Source organism: Nicotiana sylvestris, chromosome 9 (assembly GCF_000393655.2).
Source record: "Nicotiana sylvestris chromosome 9, ASM39365v2, whole genome shotgun sequence".
In the NCBI taxonomy this organism is placed as follows: domain Eukaryota; kingdom Viridiplantae; phylum Streptophyta; class Magnoliopsida; order Solanales; family Solanaceae; genus Nicotiana; species Nicotiana sylvestris.
This window is the reverse complement of record NC_091065.1, coordinates 36363519-36381200: the sequence shown is the minus strand read 5'-3', so window position 1 is coordinate 36381200 and position 17682 is coordinate 36363519. Positions and strand designations below refer to the sequence as shown.

Genomic DNA, 17682 nt, shown 5'->3' with positions numbered 1-17682 from the left:
GCAACTTGGTTTTCACTACCTTTTCCTATCATGGATGTCAATTTCAAATTCTTGTAGCAGGAGTACCCGTCTCATCAACCGAGCCTTGGAGCCCTTTTTGCTCATAAGATAACGAAGCGCCGCATGATCCATGTGGACAATAATCCCCAACCACCAAGAAGTCATCCACACAAACTTCAAGGTAGTCTTCCACCATGTCCATGAAAATAGCCATCATACACTACTAAAAAGTTGTCGGTGCATTGCACAAACCAAAAGGCATCTGCTTGAAAGCAAAAGGACCTTAAGGGCATGTAAAGGTTGTTTTTTCTTGATCTTCAGGAATAATGAGAATTTGGTTGTAGCCCGAGTACCCATCAAGAAAGTAATAGAAAGCACGACCAACCAATATATCGAGCATTTGTTCTAAGAAAGGAAGTGGAAAGTGATCCTTTCTTGTTACTTTGTTGAGCTTGCGATAATCCATACACACCCTCCAACCGGTCACCGTTCTTGTAGGAATCAATTCATTCTTGTAATTTGTGACCACCTTCATGCCCTCCCTTATTTGAGACACATTGAACTGGAGAAGTCCATGAACTATTGGAGATGGGGTAGACAACCCCGACATCCAACCACTTGATAATCTCCTTCTTGACAACTTCTTGCATAGCCTCATTGAGTCTTCTTTGATCTTTAATAGATGGTTTGGCACCATCCTCCAACTTGATCTTATGCATGCAAAAGCCGGGACTTATACCCCGAATATCCGCCAAGGTCCAACCAATAGCCTTCTTCCTCTTTTGTAATACTGCCAATGTGAAATTTACCTGCACGCTAGTACACCAAGAGGAGAGAATAACTGGTAAAGCATTACATGGGCCAAGAAATTCATACCAAAGATGTGGAGGCAATGGATTCAACTCCAAAGTGGATGGCTCTTCAATAGAAGGCTTTGTAGGAGAAGGAGGAGTCATATTTTCAAGTTCCAAAGACAATTTTTGGGGTGCATAGTTGTACGACCCATTCCTTGCAAGGAGTTCACATATTCCATAAAACCATCCATCTCGTCATCATCAAAGTTGAGCAAGGCAGCCTCCAACATATCACCAACATTAATAGTAGCACTTGTATCATCAACAATGATATCGGTCACAAAATCCACAAAAGAACACACCTCATTTCTATTTGGTTGCCGCATGGACTTACACATATGGAATACCACTTTTTCATCACCAACCAGGAAAGTAAGTTCTTCGGCTTCAACATCACAAAGAGCCTTACCTATAGCAAGGAAAGTTCTCCCAAGAATGATTGGCACTTCATAATCAACTTCACAATCTAGAATGACAAATTCCTTCGAAAGAATGAATTTATCAACCCGGACCAAAACATCTTCAATGACACCCAACAACCGTTTTATGGTACAATCAGCCATTTGAAATCTCATAGAGGTGGGTCTTGGCTTCACAATCCCTAAAGTCTTGAAAATCGAATAAGGCATCAAATTTATACTTGCCCCAAGATCACAAAGAGCTTTAGCAAACTTGACACTTCCAATTGTATAAGGAACTGTGAAAGTACCAGGATCCTCCAACTTAGGAGCCATTGAATGAACAATTGCACTCACTTGATGAGTGACTTTGATAGTCTCAAAATTCATTGATCGCTTCTTTGTCACAAGATCTTTCATAAACTTTGCATAAGCGGTCATTTGATCCAAATCTTCGACCAATGACACATTGATTAAAAGACTTTATCATTAGAATGAACTTCTTGAATTGATTCTCAGTATTTTGCTTGGCAAGTCTTTGAGGGTATGGAGGCTTAGGCAATAGTGCCTTTACCTTTTGCACTATTGGCTTCAGTATGTCAATAATGTGTTACATGAGTTCACCTCCAATTGAGTCTCTTCCACACTATTATCAATGTCAATCTAAACTTCCTCATTAGGTTGAACAACATTTTTTGGGATCTCTTCTTCTTGCATTACTTGGTCATCATCAACAAGTCGCCTTCCACTTAAGGTGGGTGCATTCCCTTCTCTTCAACTTCTTGTAATAACCACCATAGCATGCCCCGTATTGTTACCACCATTTGGGTTCAGTACCGTGTCACTAGGTAGTGCACCCTTAGGATGAGAATTTAGAGCTTGAGAAATTTGCCCCATTTGAACTTCTAGATTGTGGATTGATGTGTTGTGTAAGGAAATTTGGGCATCCAAATTGGAATTCTTTTCCATCATTTTCTTTAACATATTCTCAATATGGCCCATCTCATTGTTTAAAGAACTTGAACCATGGGAAGGATAAGGAGGTGGGTTTCTCGGTTGTTGATAGGCCTTTGAAAACTTGACCCTCGGTTGCCTTAATTGTTACTCCAACCCCCTTGGTTGTTGCCTCCCCAATTTCTTTGGTTGTTTCCACTCTAATTTCCTTGATTGTTGTTATTATGCCAATTACCCTAATTGTTAGAATTCCAATTGTCACGATTGTTTTGCGGTTTCCATTGTTGTTGGTTTGGGCCTTGGAAGTTGTTTCTTTGCCCTTGAAAATTGTTCACATATTGCATTTCCTCCTCTTGCTCATTATAAGAATCATCTTGCTCAAAACCACCACAATCTTTCACATAGTTCTCCACTCAGGTTTGCCATTGTGGAACCTTGGTCCTCCTCTTGTTCACCAAAATATTCACCCCCTCCATAGCATTAACTTGCTTAGGGGCTTGCACTTGATTTATTTGGGCCTTTGCTAGTTGAGTCATGGTAGTGGTCAATTTGGCAATGGCTTGCCCATGGTCTTGCAATCCTTTGTGAAGGTGGATCATATTCGGATCACCTTTCAGAACATTGGCCCGGGACTGCCAAGCCGATGATGTTTCCTCTATCTCATCTTAGATTTTCCACGCCTCCACATAAGGTGTAGTCATAAAGTTCCCACCAACTAGTTGATTCACTATATATTGGTTGGTTGTGTTAATCCCACGATAATAGGTTTGTTGAATTATGTTTTTCTTCATATCATTGTTGGGACATTCCTTAACCATTGTTGTATATCGCTCCCATATTTCATGTAGTGGCTCATTCGGCTCTTGCTTGAATGCCAAGATCTCATCTCGAAGTGTAGCCATGTGCCCGAGAGAGTAAAACTTAGCAATGAACTTTCCCGCCAACTCATCCCAAGTGTGAATTGAATGGTTCGGCAATCGTTCCAACCAATCTGAAGCTTCACCCGTAAAGAGAAGGGAAAAAGGCTTAGCCTCAATGCATCCTCCGAAACATTAGTTTGCTTGCTATCCCAACATGTATCCACAAATCCCTTCAAATGTTTATAAGTATTTTGAGTTAGAGAATCGGTAAAGAAACCCCGTTGCTCAAGTAAAGTGAGCATCACATTGGTGATTTGGAAGTTGCCCGCCCTAATACGGGGAGGGACTATTGCACTAGCATAACCTTAGTTGGGTAATATCTGTTGTTGAGCCGCTCTTGGTGGAGGTGGGGGAGGAACGGGAATATTGTCATGTGGTACCCAGCCTCCCCGATTGACTTGTGGCTCTTGAGGTACCTCTTCTACTTGTTCCTCCTCGCCGTCCAACTCCCCCAAAGGCAAATTTTCGAGCTTATTGTTCGCCATGTTTGTACCCAAAATTTCTTAAACAAATTAGTAACACATAAAGGAAAGAAGATTTTCCAAAAACACACTCAAATATATAGCTAACACTATTTTAACTCCCCGTTAACGACGCTAAAAATTGGTCCACTCCCAAACCTCACTCAACGATGAGTGGAAGAGGTCGTTGGAATAATAGTACGCAACTATAAGTCGGGATCGATTTCCACAAGGATTTAACAATGGATGTTAGAGTGTACACTTGATGCGTGAAGATGAAACAACTTAAATACACTTCCAATCACGTTGGTTTTGCAATCTATTACTATCAACTATACAATCAATGCTCAATAAGAGAAATGAAACTAGAAATTGCCTAATTGTTTTTGGTTGTTTTCAAATAGGTAAAAGTCTAGGGATGTAACCTTCACCTAGGTGTTCGCCTAATAGGTTAAGTACATTAACACTTATTTTATTTATTGGGGTGTATTATTTCTCTCAATTCTAAGTTACCCACTCAATACCTCTCGGTCATATAGTGATTTTGCTCAATTTGGCTTTCTCAAATGCAAATAGGTATAAAGATAAATAGTTGATATGAGCTCAAGTCGGGTTTTTCCTATTTCTAGTTCAAACCCTTTAATTAGGCTAGTTATATCCTTAACTAGCCCAATTTCTTGTTAGCCAAATTTTCGTAGACTAGGTCCCTCTTTCTCAAGTAAAGACCAAGTCAAAAAGGAATGAATCAATGTTTGCAACCATTAATTCTAAAATTAAAGCATGAACAAGGCTAAATAACAAACACTCAATCATAAACAAGCAATAAATTAAATACCTATAAGGGTTTAACACTAGAGTTGAGTCACAACCCTAGTAAATGTTTAGCTACTCATAGTAGAAAATAAATAAAACAAAGAAGAAATACTAATTAAAGACATAATACTAAATTAAAATGATAAACTATGATGTTTTTATCCCCAAATAATCACAAATTTCCTACTACAACGGCTACAACTGATAAATTTCAAAACTTGACCTAAAAATGTGATTCTCGTCTATTTATAGTGGCCCAAAATTTGCTGATAAAAATGCCCCTCGGGAGGTTCTGCGGCCACACAATTCCATGTACGGTCTGCACATTGGTTAAGTTTGCAGGGGAAATGATTCTACGGCCGCACATTTCAATCGGCGGCTGCCATTCAGCTTCCGCGGCCGCACAATTCATGTGGGATTCACACTTCTGGCAAGGCTTCAGTCTTGATCATTTTGCACACTCTCTGAACTTTTTGAATTCTTATTAATGCGGACCATGTTCTGCCGCCACACAATTTATATGTAGTCCGCACTTCAGCCTCAATTACTTCTGGACTTCTTTATCAGATTTGCAGTCGCAGAGAGAATTCTGCGGTCTGCACTTGCTTTTGCGACCGCACAAATACTTTTGCGGATCGCACTTCTAGTCTGCTATGCCCCTTCTTGCCTTGTGAGTCGGAACACTTCTTTTTGAGTTGGATTTCTTCATTAGAGCCCAAATTTCCAACATTCCTGTAATTTGCACACTTTCATTAGTTTTGGGAACATAAATCAACACTTTCGGTCTAAAACAAAAGTAAAAATGACTAATAAGTGGTCCAAATCCACACTTATCATACTACTGCTAAGGTACGAACATGATCTCCTTTGTAGTTTATTATTCTTTGAACTAACCCGTGTAGGTATTCGGTCGAGGTCAAATTTGAGGATTTAGTCTGAAAGCACGTGTTGCACTCTCTTTCCCTTGGACCGGTTTTTTCCCGAAGTGGGTTTTACGAAGGTTTTTAACGGGGCAATAGTAAAATATGTTATACTAGTTTTGAAGACCGACCTGAGGCCGGGATTGCAGATCACCTGTATTGAATCAATAGTATTTGAGCCCTCACGAGCTCGGTCTTGAATACTAGGGGGGCCATCACGCCCTAAGTCAAGATCCTGAGTTCAAAAACATAGAAGGCATTTTTTATTTGATATTGAAAGCCAAGGCTTGAATATTAGAATCAATTGTAAGGGCCAAGCAGTCAAACAAACAGTGCCCGTGTAGCTCATTCTTGCCATGGCAGAAAGCTTTTGTACCTTCGATTATGTACTTACATTCAAAGTAATAAAAGAAGTTTGCCTTCTATATTTCGTCAGTTCATATTTGCACCTGCGATATTATCGTTAAGTTACTTAGAACAAACAGTAGGTTCAAAGACCTAAAGCTCACAGGCCTCCCCGAATCGGGGACTACTATCATACAATAAGGTCGGACAATTTGGGCTACCAAGTCCCAAAAGCACCAAGCTTATTAGGCAAGGCCCAAATATTAAAGGCTACAACCAACTTAAAATGGCTCGGAGACGTCCGAGTCCATACATAGAAAGTAAGGTCCTTACGCGTGATTAAAACCTATGAAAAGAATACTTCATAATTGACCATAAAAAAAGCCACCATCGACAAAGAATAGTCGGGTCCGGTCAAAATATTCAAGTATGTTAAAGACTTCATTTTTATTAGATATTCCGAAATCAAAGAAACTCAGAGTTGTTACCTAAACCAGGCCTCATTCGGGCTCTAGGGGAACGAACACTCTAAGTTATGTCAAATTATTACACTAAGGCATTAATGGCATATTTTAAATAAAAAGTTGTAAGCAAACGCTGAAAAGTAAAGGACACAATATAGCTGAAGGGATTTTTTTACATATATCAAAAGTATTTACCGAGGCACTATGAGGCAACCCCAAAATAATAATAAAAAAGTGTACTAAGGAAAACAAAAAATCAACTAAGGCATTTTCCGCCTAGTCTTCGCCGGATCCCGACTCGCTGCCCGAACCTTCGAGCTCGTATATCTCCTTAGCCTCGACCTCTTCGCCTCTTCGATCTCGGCCGTTAGATCGAACACCCGGGCATGAATCTCCTTGAGGGTCTCCCTCGGGGATAACCGCTTCACATACTCAGCCTTTGTTATTATATAAGCCTTGGCCACCTCCATATCATTCTTATATTGAGCCAACATATCCTGGACCTCTGAAGACTCATTCGAAGACATCTCTAGCTTATACTTCAGTGCAGTGTACTCTCGGCCAAGGGTGTCCCGTTCCGAGACGGTCGATTCCAATTGTGCTCGGAGCTCATCATTCAACCGAGATCATTTGTAGGATTTATCCTTCATCACCTAGAGCCGGTCCTTGTTAGATGCCAAATCCTCTTTGGTGGCCTCCTTTTCTAAGGTTAGAAGATCCATCTTGCTCCTCAACGCCTTGGCCGAGGCTTGGACTTCGTTCATTTCGAACCAGAGCTGGTCGATCAGGTCTATCTTCTCTTGGACCTACTAGGTTATGGTGTTAGCAGTTGCACTTAGCCTCTCGTTATTAATCTCAAACACCCTTACCTTTTTGGCAACAACACCGTGCTGCTGTTTTACCGACGATGCCTCCTTTTAAGTTTTTTTCCAGTTTGGTTTGGAGGATGGGGAGACCCTTGATGGCCTCATATCTTTGCTCACTAATAGCTTTGTACATGTCCTTCTGCGAGACCTGCTCATTGAGCTCAAATTCGAGATGGCTCACCTCCATCCGAGATCGATGAAAGCTCTCATGATGAAGCACCAAGGCGTGAGAAACATAAATGATGAAATCATAAAAATATGCTAAGGTTAAATGAACCCTTTAGGGGATAAAAGGAATATACTCTGTTCAACGCCTATTGTGCCTCGTTGAAAAAGGCTTGGTGCATCCATTTCGTTCATCTTCGTTTGGTCCTCTTCGGTCACTAAGCAACGAAGTTAGCTGGCAGTGCAACCGGCCCAGAAAACACTCCCGTATCCACCAGGATTGTAAACATGATCGTTCTTTTACGGTTGAGATCCATGCTCAGGGTGGGGAACTGCTTTACCTGATTTGGGCTCGAGCTCAGCCCGTATAACTCCAACAACACATCCTTTTTCTGGATCACTAGGTATCCAAACCCAGAGTAGTCCTCTAGCGCACCGTTGTCCTTGCCTTCAAAGAACAGGTTGCGGGCCTCATCTACGGCCTGGATGTCTTGGTTGGCTTTTCTTTAATGGCCTGAGCCTCGTCAAATAGAGACTCCGTATGAGACGGCGACTCCGGGATGTCAATGATGTCGGCGACTTCTCTCGAAGCAGGAGCAGTTTCTCAAGAGGCCATGGCCACAGGCTTTTCCTTGGGCTCCCGAGCTGAAGAGGGTTCGGTCATACGGTCGCTTGCCTCCGGCGCCACCCATTCCTCTGCAGGGATTTCCGGCTTGTGAGCAACAAACTCCAAGTTGTCATCTTCAGGGTAGTCCCTGAGCTGGTAAAGGGAATCACGGTCCAGTACCTTGACCCGAGTACTCTTTTTGTTGCTCTTTCGGACCCTGATCACAACCCTTTTTCTTGGCCTCGGCGTCCGCATCCAGAGAGCCAGAAGACCCCTTCTTTCTTCTCTTCTTCTCCTCCTTCTTCACAGCGGCCTCGGCGGTAGGCTGTCTCGACGGGGAGGGTTTTGTAGATGGGGAAAAGGCCTCGTCCTTATCCACTACATGTAGCTTGGTGGTCTTGGGCAAATCTATAGAAGAAAAAAAGTGACCCAGTCAAAACGGCAATAAAACAAAAAGGAAATTCAATCGAGGGAAGAATGACACTCACCATGGGAACGGGCCTCCCACTTGCCTTTTGAGAGTTTGCACCACTCACGCTTGAAGTACATTAATTTCTTGCAGATCCTATCGACCCACTCCTTGAAATAGGGAATTGCATTGGGACTCGGGCGATCGCTGCACAACGGGAAAACTAGGTAATGAGAAACAAGAATAAAATCAAAGAACTATTTTAACAACTCATGAGGAGACAAACTTACGTTTTGAGCTCCACTTCTCAAGGAACGACATGAAATTAGAGGGAATGAGATCCTCGATCTTCACTTAAACGAATCTCTCCTGCCAGCCTCAATCCTTATCTTCATCAATGCTTGAGAAGCGAGCCTTCTTTGCCCGTCGGGCAAGCTTGATCAACTTCCCTCGAAAGATTCGGGGGACATAGATGTAGAGTAAATGGTCGATAGTGAACTGGGACTCCTCCGTGTTATTAACAAAGTTACATAGGAGGATCACGATCCTCCAAAAAGATGGATAGATTTGCCCGAGGCACACCTAGTACCTTTTACAAAAGTCGAGGACCACTAGGTCCGTAGGGCCAAACGTGAAGGGGAACGTATAAATGCTTAAGTACCTCTCCACGTAAGTTGTAATGTCCTCGTTGGGATCGGGGATGACTATTTCCTTACCTTCCCACTTGCAGTCCTCTCGGACCGTTGAGAGCATTTCTTCGGTTATAGAGCAGATATACCTCCACACCTCTTCACCACAATCCCCTTGTTTGGAGGCCTTCTCAACTTTAAAATCATTGTCTATGGAGCAGGCCTCCGGGAATAAAGTCTTTAAGGGGAGGTTCTGGGGCTGCTGCCGGTGAAGTCGCTTCAATGCCAGCGACTGGGGTGGCAGCTGAAGGGGCGGTATTATGAGGCACGAATCTCAAGGTTTTCGCCATCGAATTTTGGGAATATGAATGTTTGAAGGCGGATATAAAGGTTTGAAGAAGAGTATGAAGATATAAAGGTAAAACTTAGATTCAAAGACAAAATATGAAGATGGGAGATGAAGATATAAGACGTGAAGAACAATGTATGAAGATTTGAAGGAATTATGAGCAAGTAAAAAGTTCGGGGGTAACTTAAGAAGGTTTGAAATCGGAAAGTAAAAAAGTGAAAAAAGAACCAAAGCTTTTATAGGAGGGAGGTAATTAATGTGTGACGTTTCGCATTCGAGGACGGTCAATCGACGACTGACATGTGTCCGAAGTTAGAACGACTCGATTGATGGGATGTTTCACTATCTCGTTGACGCGATTGTAACGTACGGAGGAAGGAACCGGGGTCAATTAATCACTTTTCGTCATTTCGATAAATCTGATCTTCGAAAAGTGCGGGGACTATCTATGTGTGGGTAAAATCGGGGATAAAGTTACCTCCGATTTCCTGGTAAAGAAACGAGAGGGAAGCATGATCTGGTATGACCTCAAGTAAAATCGAGGGGTTCCACATCTCAGAACTAGGGGAGGACGAATGGTGCACCTAGGACCGCATACGACTGAACATCTGGTCCAAGCAGAGTGAAGGTTCGAGATTAAGGGAAAAAATGGTTAAGCACGATAAGCGGAGAGCCGTAATATCCTCTATCAACATGATATAATGATGTAAATCCTACCCGATATCAACTACAAATCATCATTTACTGGGAAGAGAAGATTTTTACCTTATTTAGACTTGTACTAGGATTGAAACTCTCCTGCTATATAAAGGGAATAACCTTTTTATTTTAAAACCATTATTGGCACACATATCAAAGCAATAAAAGTTTATTTTTGTTCTCTAGTTAATGTTAATAGTGTTCTTCAGCTGCTTAATTATTTGGCTGCAACCGAGCCCGTCTCGAGGGCTGGACCGAAGTCAATCTTTAGTGTTCATCTGAAAGCCAGGCTTAATTGTTCATCACGTTTGGTTTGATCATTTTGCTTCTGTGTACTTTAATTATTTTCTGTTCATAGATCATTCATATTAAATTAAATCACGTATCTTTAATCTTGTACAGATTTAATTATTACTCATTTTAATGGTAAACAACCTAGATTAAAAAAAGTGTTTTACATAAATTGAGATAGAAAAGGTATTAATTTTTCTAGTAAATATATAAAATAAATAATTAAATAAATACATAAAAAATCTATAACCTAGTATGTACTATTGAAAAATTCTCTAAGTGGCCTTACGTGAACATTATTATTGTAGTTGAAATATTTTGATTCAGAAAACCCATTTCAGTTTCAAGCTGAAGCTGAAAATTCCTTCTAATTTGTGAAACATACATGAAATTTTCAAATACTTTTCTCCAGTATTTGCAAATATTATGCATGTGATGGTTTTCAAGTTAGGAAAGACAAAGATTAGAAAGAAGTTATTAGGAACAAGGTGGAAGTGACACCAGTAGAAGATAAGTTGCGGGAATCGAGACTATAATGGTTTGGGCATGTCAGGAGGATAGACATAGATGTCCCGCTCAGGAGGTGTGAGAAATTGACCATGACGAGCTTGAGGAAGGGCAGGGGTAGGCCAAAGAAATATTGGGGAGAAGTGACTAAGCAGGACATGTCGGTGCTTCACCTAACGAAGGACATGACTAGCGATAAGAAGGTGTGGAGGTCGAAGATTAAGGTGATGGATTGACAGGTAGTTGTGAGTTTCTCCTAGGTTTACTAATAGTACTAGTAATATTCTTGTTGTTGGTTGAAAGATAATTCCTTCTAGTTTGTTATTATATCTGGTGCTTAGCAACCATGTCCATTGTTTTTGAAAACTGCTACTCAAAATTGTTGCTCCTTGATTGTACTATTTGATGCTACTTTTTCTCTCCTTTTACTGAAAATTGTTGCTCCTTGTTACTATTTGATGCTACTTTTTCTCCTTTTTTTCCTTATCGTCTTTTGTCTCCCTCTTCTTTCTTTCTTCCCCTTCTTTCTTCTTCTTCCCTTTTCTTTCTTTCCACCTTTTTTGAGCCGAAGGCCTATTGGAAATAACCCCTTTACCTCTCTAGATAGGGATAAGGTCTACGTACACACTATCCGTTTCAGACTTTACCTGTAAGGTTATAATGGGTATGTTGTTGTTGTTGTTGATGCAAATATTATGCATGTCGAAAGGGGGACTGCTAATAAGAATTCGTCTCTTACGGTCTTTACTCATTATCACATTTGTAGCTTCTACCAATTTCAGGGTTAACGAAACTTATTTAATCTTTGTAAAAGTAGATTTATTTTTTATTTTTTATTTTTGAGCAAACTAACTTGTTTTTTAGCACAACATTATTGTCAAAAGAAACTCTAATTAATCAAAAGAAAAAACGAATTTCCGCACTCTAAAATTTTTGGTCTACTGAAATAGAGCTAATTTTAAGAAAATCTCTTTGTTCTATCGTATGTGACACCATTCCTTTTAGCCTATTTTAAAAAGGAATGACATTTATATATTAAAGGTTGATATGATTTTATAACCACATTAATTGAAAGTCTTCATTCTTAAGAAGTGCGTTAAGTAATTAAGGATTTGCAGGACATGGTATAGTTAAGGCCGTGAGGAAACCAATGCAAACTAATTTTTAGGGGTTGATACATGTACGGATACCACAATTCCCTAAACTAGGAATAAGTTTTTTGATTGATATGAGTAGTAGAGAATCAAGGAGCAACTGCATAAGTTAGATTGCAATCCACCTTGATATGAGGGGATTGTGGGTGAGAGATTGCAATATGAATGAAAATGTCACTATCAAAATGTATGAAATAACGCATAGTAACAAAATCGACCCATAAACATCATAATACATTGGATATAATTTCTTCCGAAAAGGAAATGGCTCAAAGACAAGAAGAAAATGCCCAGCGGGCAGAGCTAACCTACACAACAATATTTTGTTGCCAACACAATGATTAAAAATCAACATAGAATTTTCTGCTTCATGAAAAAGGGAATCTTGATATGTCGCGACTCCTTCATCTGACTCACTTGGTGCTGGCAAGTTGGGTGCGGATGGCCTTGGCAGCAGAAACCATGTTCTCGAGGGCTGGCTTTACCTCAGCGTACTTGCGAGTCTTGAGACCACAATCTGGGTTGACCCACAAGATGTTGGTGTCAAGAACAGCAAGCATCTTGTTAACTCTGTCAGCAATCTCCTCCGTTGATGGTATTCTAGGGGAGTGGATGTCATAGACACCGGGGCCAATTCCAGCACCATACTTCACCCCCTCCCTGAAAACTGAGAGAAGCTTCTCATCGGATCGTGAGTTCTCAATTGTGATCACATCAGCATCCATGTCAATGATAGAGTGGATAATGTCATTGAAGTTGGAGTAGCACATGTGTGTGTGGATCTGAAGGACATAAAAAACGTCTCGTGAACAAGAAGCAGAGATAATAATAAACAAGTTCAAAGTTGAAGTAACAATGTCAGATTGAGGACCTGGGTGGTGTCTTGAATGCCTACGTTGGTGATTCTGAAGGAGTGGACAGCCCAGTTCAAGTAAAAAGCGTGCTCAGCCTTCCTTAGAGGCAACCCCTCTCTCAAAGCCGCTTCATCAATTTGGATAACAGTGATGCCTGCCTTCTCCAAATCTTCCACTTCATCCTTAATGGCCAAAGCAATCTGGTAGCAAGTTTCAAATCTGGAAACGGAGATATACAAATCAACATTGACTTGTAACACTATAAGAATTTATTATAAGAAATCTTCTCCCCTGTTCCCAACTTATAAGGAGGTAAAAGGTTACCTTGGCTGATCATTTCTGACAAAAGACCAGTTGAGAATGGTAACTGGTCCGGTAAGCATTCCCTTCATTGGGCGCTTGGTCATGCTCTGAGCTGTTGTGGACCAGAATACGGTCATTGGGTTGGGGCGGCTCACATCACCATAGATAATTGGTGGCTTCACACATCGAGATCCATAAGATTGAACCCATCCATTAGCAGTGAAGGCAAAACCAGAAAGCTGCTCCCCGAAGTATTCAACCATATCATTCCTCTGTAAGCATTGAACATCCAGAGTTACTAAAATCCATAAAAAAGATTAAGGCAGGAAAATAGGCATGAAAGTAATAAGGAGTAAAGTACAGCTTAGCTTTGCCAGTAAATCAAGGTAATTTGCCTTACCTCGGGCTCTCCGTGAACCAACACATCGATGTCGAGCTCTTCCTGGAGAACAACAACCTTCTTGATTTCTTCCTTGATGGCCTTAACATACTCTTCCTCAGAGATCCTAGAGCATAAGACATTATCAGAAGCCAGGTTCCAGGAATCTGACAACGACAAGTAAATAACAGGTGATAATACTCACTTCTTGGCCTTGTATTCACGGCGAACTCTCCTAAGCTCCACCGTCTGAGGGAAGGACCCAATGGTGGTGGTTGGGAGAACTGGGAGGTTAAGTTTCTTTTGTTGGGCATCAAGTCTAGCACTGACATTTGTAGCACGGCGGTGGTCGGAACCCTTAAGAGCAGTAGCCTGAGAAATCAAAAGAGCATAAATTGGTAAGTACAACGTGATCCTCAAAACAAGGTCATCAGGAGTTAACAATCTCTTAGTTCTTCACTTACAGCCTTTTGGACAGCTTCATTTGTCACTCTGGGAGAGGATTTCCTGGAAGCCTGAGCGGCAGCATTTGCAGAGAAGAACGCCTGAAAGTAAAATCCAAGAAATTTAACCATGAAAGAGATACCATTTCACATATAACAAGAGTTAATAAAATAACTTTAGTTATTGGAAGTCGCTTTTCTCAATATGTTTTATATAAGAATGGACAAAGATATATTTTTGGGAGCCACTTTTTTAAAGATGACTTAGTTAAGATCAACTATACCTCATCCTTGTGACCAGCTAATGCCTTGGCCAAAGCGTTAACTTCAACGACTTTTTGGGCAGCAAATGCCAACCATGACTTGATTTCATCATCTAGCTTAGTCTCATTGACAAGATCAACAGCAGTATGGAGAAGTGAGCAAGATGTGGAGACAACAAGTTTGTCTGCAAAAAGAAGAATACAGAAAGAGTTATCATCTGAACCAAATCACATGCAAAATCAACTATCGAGTGCACAGACATGAGTTACAAACCTTTTCCAACAATACCCTCAAGAGATTGCAGGAGGTTAAGAGATGCGGCAAGATCATTTGCCCAGATGTTCCTTCCGTCAACCACTCCAGCAAACAAGTACTTGCCTGAAGGGAAGCCACCTTTGATCAAATCAAGGGTCTGAGTTCCACGAACCAAGTCAAAACCAAAGGCAGTAACTCCCTTCAAAGCAGTGAGGGTTTTGAATGCTTCAGCAGGGACGTCAGCGAAGTAGGTTTCAGTGAGAACGTTAAGACCAGACAGAGATGATTCCAACTCGGCATAGGCCTTAGTGAAGGCTTCCAATTGGTGAGCTTGGAGATCCAACACAAGTGTAGGTTCATCAAACTGAATCCAAGAAGCACCAGCAGCCTTCAATTCTGCAATAACTTCCCTGCATCAATAAATTCATGTTAAAATGGAATGAATTGGAACTAGGGTGCGAGAAAGGAAAGAGAAAAAACTTTCGTACTTGTAGATTGGAAGGATTTTGTCAAGAAGTGACAAAAGAGGGAAGGATTTCTCAACACCCTTAGCAGGTTTGGATAGCAACAAGTATGAGACTGGACCAATAAGGACTGGAACAGTGTCTACACCAAGCTGCAGTAAAAATGTCAAGATCACTTAGTCACCAATTTAATCTCTTAATTTCGTGAATAAATAAAGAAAAGTTACATATGAACAAAAGATTTTGCATTCTGTAATTGGTATAAGGATCATAAAGATTAACATCAGTGGTGACCCCTGTTCGTAAGAAAAATGGAAAAAAGAAAATGTACTGCCTCCTCACCACCTAATATGTATCACAAGTTTCTGATCATCATACATAATTGGCACAAAAGGTAAAACCCCCATGCAGACATACCACCTCAAATTTAAGAGACTTCTCCTCTAAAAGGAGAGAGAACAAAATATGTCTCATAAATTGAAAATAAGAAAATGAAGTCACTTACCCCCTTGGCCTCTTTGTACTCATCTACTGCCTTGTGAGAAGCATAAGAAAAGTTAACATCAGGTCCCAACTCAGGGACAATGAAATGGCTGGATCAAAAAGCAAACAAATCATCTATAAGTATGTGGAAATCAAGATAATTCTAACATATGAAACGGGAAAGATTGATATGTCACTTACTAGTTGGTGTCAAACCACTTGGTCATCTCCATAGCAGGGACAGAGGCATTTCCTCTGGCCATGGAGAAGTAAGTGTCAAATGCTATCTCACCACCAGCCCAATTGTACCTAGCTGGGACAGCACCGAGCATTGCAGTTGTGTCAAGCACCTGATCATAGTAAGAGAATGTGTTGCTGGGGATGTACTTGATGCCAGCATCAGCCATCTGTTTCCAGATGGAAGACCTTAGGTCTGCAGCCACCTTCTTCAAGTCCTCAGCACTGCTCTTCCCATCCCAGAAAGACTCGAGAGCAAATTTCAGCTCTCTCTTTGGGCCCATACGGGGATATCCAACAATGTGAGATGCCATTTTTGCTGATGCACCAAATACAGCCAATCAGACAAGTACTCAATCAGGATATTTAAACAGATCACATTCGTTAAATCTGGTAGATATATCACATTTTGTTAAAACTGGTAGAAATATCACATTGACATACACAAAAAGCATAAAAATGATATGCAGCTATGCAGCTAAGTAGTACTACTCTGTTCATTCAATTTATGTGAACCTATTTCCTTTTTAATCCGTGCAAAAAAATGACCTCTTTCCATATTTGGAAATAATTTACGTTTATGTAATCATTTATAATCACACAAAATATATGTGACTCGTTTTAAACACAAGTTCGTCTTTTTTCTTTTCTTGAACTCCATACCCATCAAATGAGTTCACGGGGGAGTAGTATTAATTATTTAAATTTTTTTGGAATTGGGGTTGGGAGCACTTACACGTGTTGCTCTTATTAAATATGTAATTTATGTGTCCACAGAAAGTACATTACTAGAAGCTGAGCTTGTCCCTTCACAGTAATAAATTTTCTTGACCAGTGAAAAAGTAACAATTGTCATATAGTATTGTACTACTACTGCTACTAAACAGAGAATGAAATTTTAGACAATGTACAAACACCAAACAAGTACACAATGCTAAGTCATAAATAAGCTTATCCCTTGACCCCTCTTTTACTGTTGCTATATATTATACTGCTACCACCATTAAACTGGGATAGAAACACAAGACAGCAAAAGGGAAGCCCAATACAGAAAGCATCTCGTGTTCAATCATATAGTACTCCACATATTGAATAACCCAATTATACAATCAGATCTATCAACGTCAGATCTAAGTTTCATCCAATATAAACAATGCTGCCATACTCGAACAAAATTTCACAAAGACAGATCCAATGAATTAACAAATACCTGTATCCAGATCTACACCCCATATCACACAGATCTAAAACTCAACTCTCATGCATAGAAATACAAATACCACAAACTAGCAGAATTTATACCAATAGATTCACATCAAATCAAGAAACCAATTTGGGGTACTAAAAAAAACTGACCTTCCAATAACAATAGATCTAAATCTAAATCAAAAGAAAAAGAACTAAAAAGATGAAACTAAAATGGACCCTGAATGAGCCAAAATAGAATTATGAAATGGTTAACGTACATACCAATAGATCTAAAGCAAACAAAGACCAATTTGGTGTTTGCTAAATCAAACAATCTTGAGAAAGAACACACAAACGGAGAAAACACAACTAAAAAACAGAAGTTGAAGAATTTGGAACAAGAAATGGGTGGTAGAGAAGAGACAAAGAAAGGGACGAATGACAGAGCGTACCTTTAGGAAGAGAAAGAACCGGTATATGACTTACACCACTATTGGTTCTTGATCCTTAAGATTAAGAAGAAGGGGAACGAGACACGAGTTTGAAGCGAGGAATCGCTGCAGTATATATAGAAAGAGTGGGGTGGTTGGAGTTGGATGGATCTTGAAAATGTAAAAAGTTAAAATAATATCCGATTGGCTAACGCGCTATGAGCTAGCGCGTGGGAAACGAGAGGTAGGCGGAGAAGTGATTCTGTTGAAAGTGGTGACTTTTACCTACCACTCTCAACAGTTGTACAAATTCAGTTGAGACACCCCTTCATTTAAGAAACTTTTTCAGCAATTATTATGATTGGTTGTTAAATAGTAATTATAAGCCTAACTTTTAATATTAACTTATTTTAAAAAATGTTTTTAAAAAAAAAATACTTTTGTGGGAAGCAACTTGTGTTTGACTAATTAATTTGAAAAATACTTTTGAGTACCAATTAGAGTTTGATCAAATTTTTAAAAAGTGCTATTAAGGGTATTTTTCTCAAAAGAATTTTTGAAAAGAATCTATTTTTT

At 40.1% G+C, this 17682-nt stretch overlaps 1 protein-coding gene across 2 annotated transcripts; it reads right to left on the bottom strand.

Moving 5' to 3' along the window:
- Positions 1-11967: 11967 nt before the first annotated feature.
- LOC104238725 (5-methyltetrahydropteroyltriglutamate--homocysteine methyltransferase) lies at positions 11968-17222 on the bottom strand. Of its 2 annotated transcripts, none has more exons than XM_009793184.2 (12): positions 17128-17222; positions 15452-15806; positions 15273-15360; positions 14792-14919; positions 14322-14713; positions 14069-14232; positions 13806-13886; positions 13547-13713; positions 13363-13468; positions 12984-13234; positions 12677-12878; positions 11968-12587 (listed from the first exon to the last, which is right to left on the bottom strand). In XM_009793184.2, exons 2-12 carry the CDS (start codon positions 15799-15801, stop codon positions 12219-12221), a joined length of 2298 nt encoding a protein of 765 aa, XP_009791486.1. In that variant the 5' UTR covers positions 15802-15806; positions 17128-17222; the 3' UTR covers positions 11968-12218. The 2 variants fall into 2 exon arrangements, with proteins under 2 accessions (XP_009791486.1, XP_009791487.1); XM_009793185.2 differs by lacking the exon at positions 17128-17222 and adding an exon at positions 16958-16981.
- Between the last annotated feature and the right edge of the window lie 460 nt (positions 17223-17682).

What these genes read in the sequence shown, in the direction of transcription:
- LOC104238725 (XM_009793184.2), bottom strand. Translation starts at nt 15,801, where the DNA reads ATGGCATCTCACATTGTTGGATATCCCCGTATGGGCCCAAAGAGAGAG. An exon ending in ATGAAGCTGTCCAAAAGGCT is followed by an intron (nt 13,714 to 13,805) that starts GTAAGTGAAGAA and finishes TTGATTTCTCAG; the next exon opens with GCTACTGCTCTTAAGGGTTC. An exon ending in TGGTTCACGGAGAGCCCGAG is followed by an intron (nt 13,235 to 13,362) that starts GTAAGGCAAATT and finishes CAATGCTTACAG; the next exon opens with AGGAATGATATGGTTGAATA.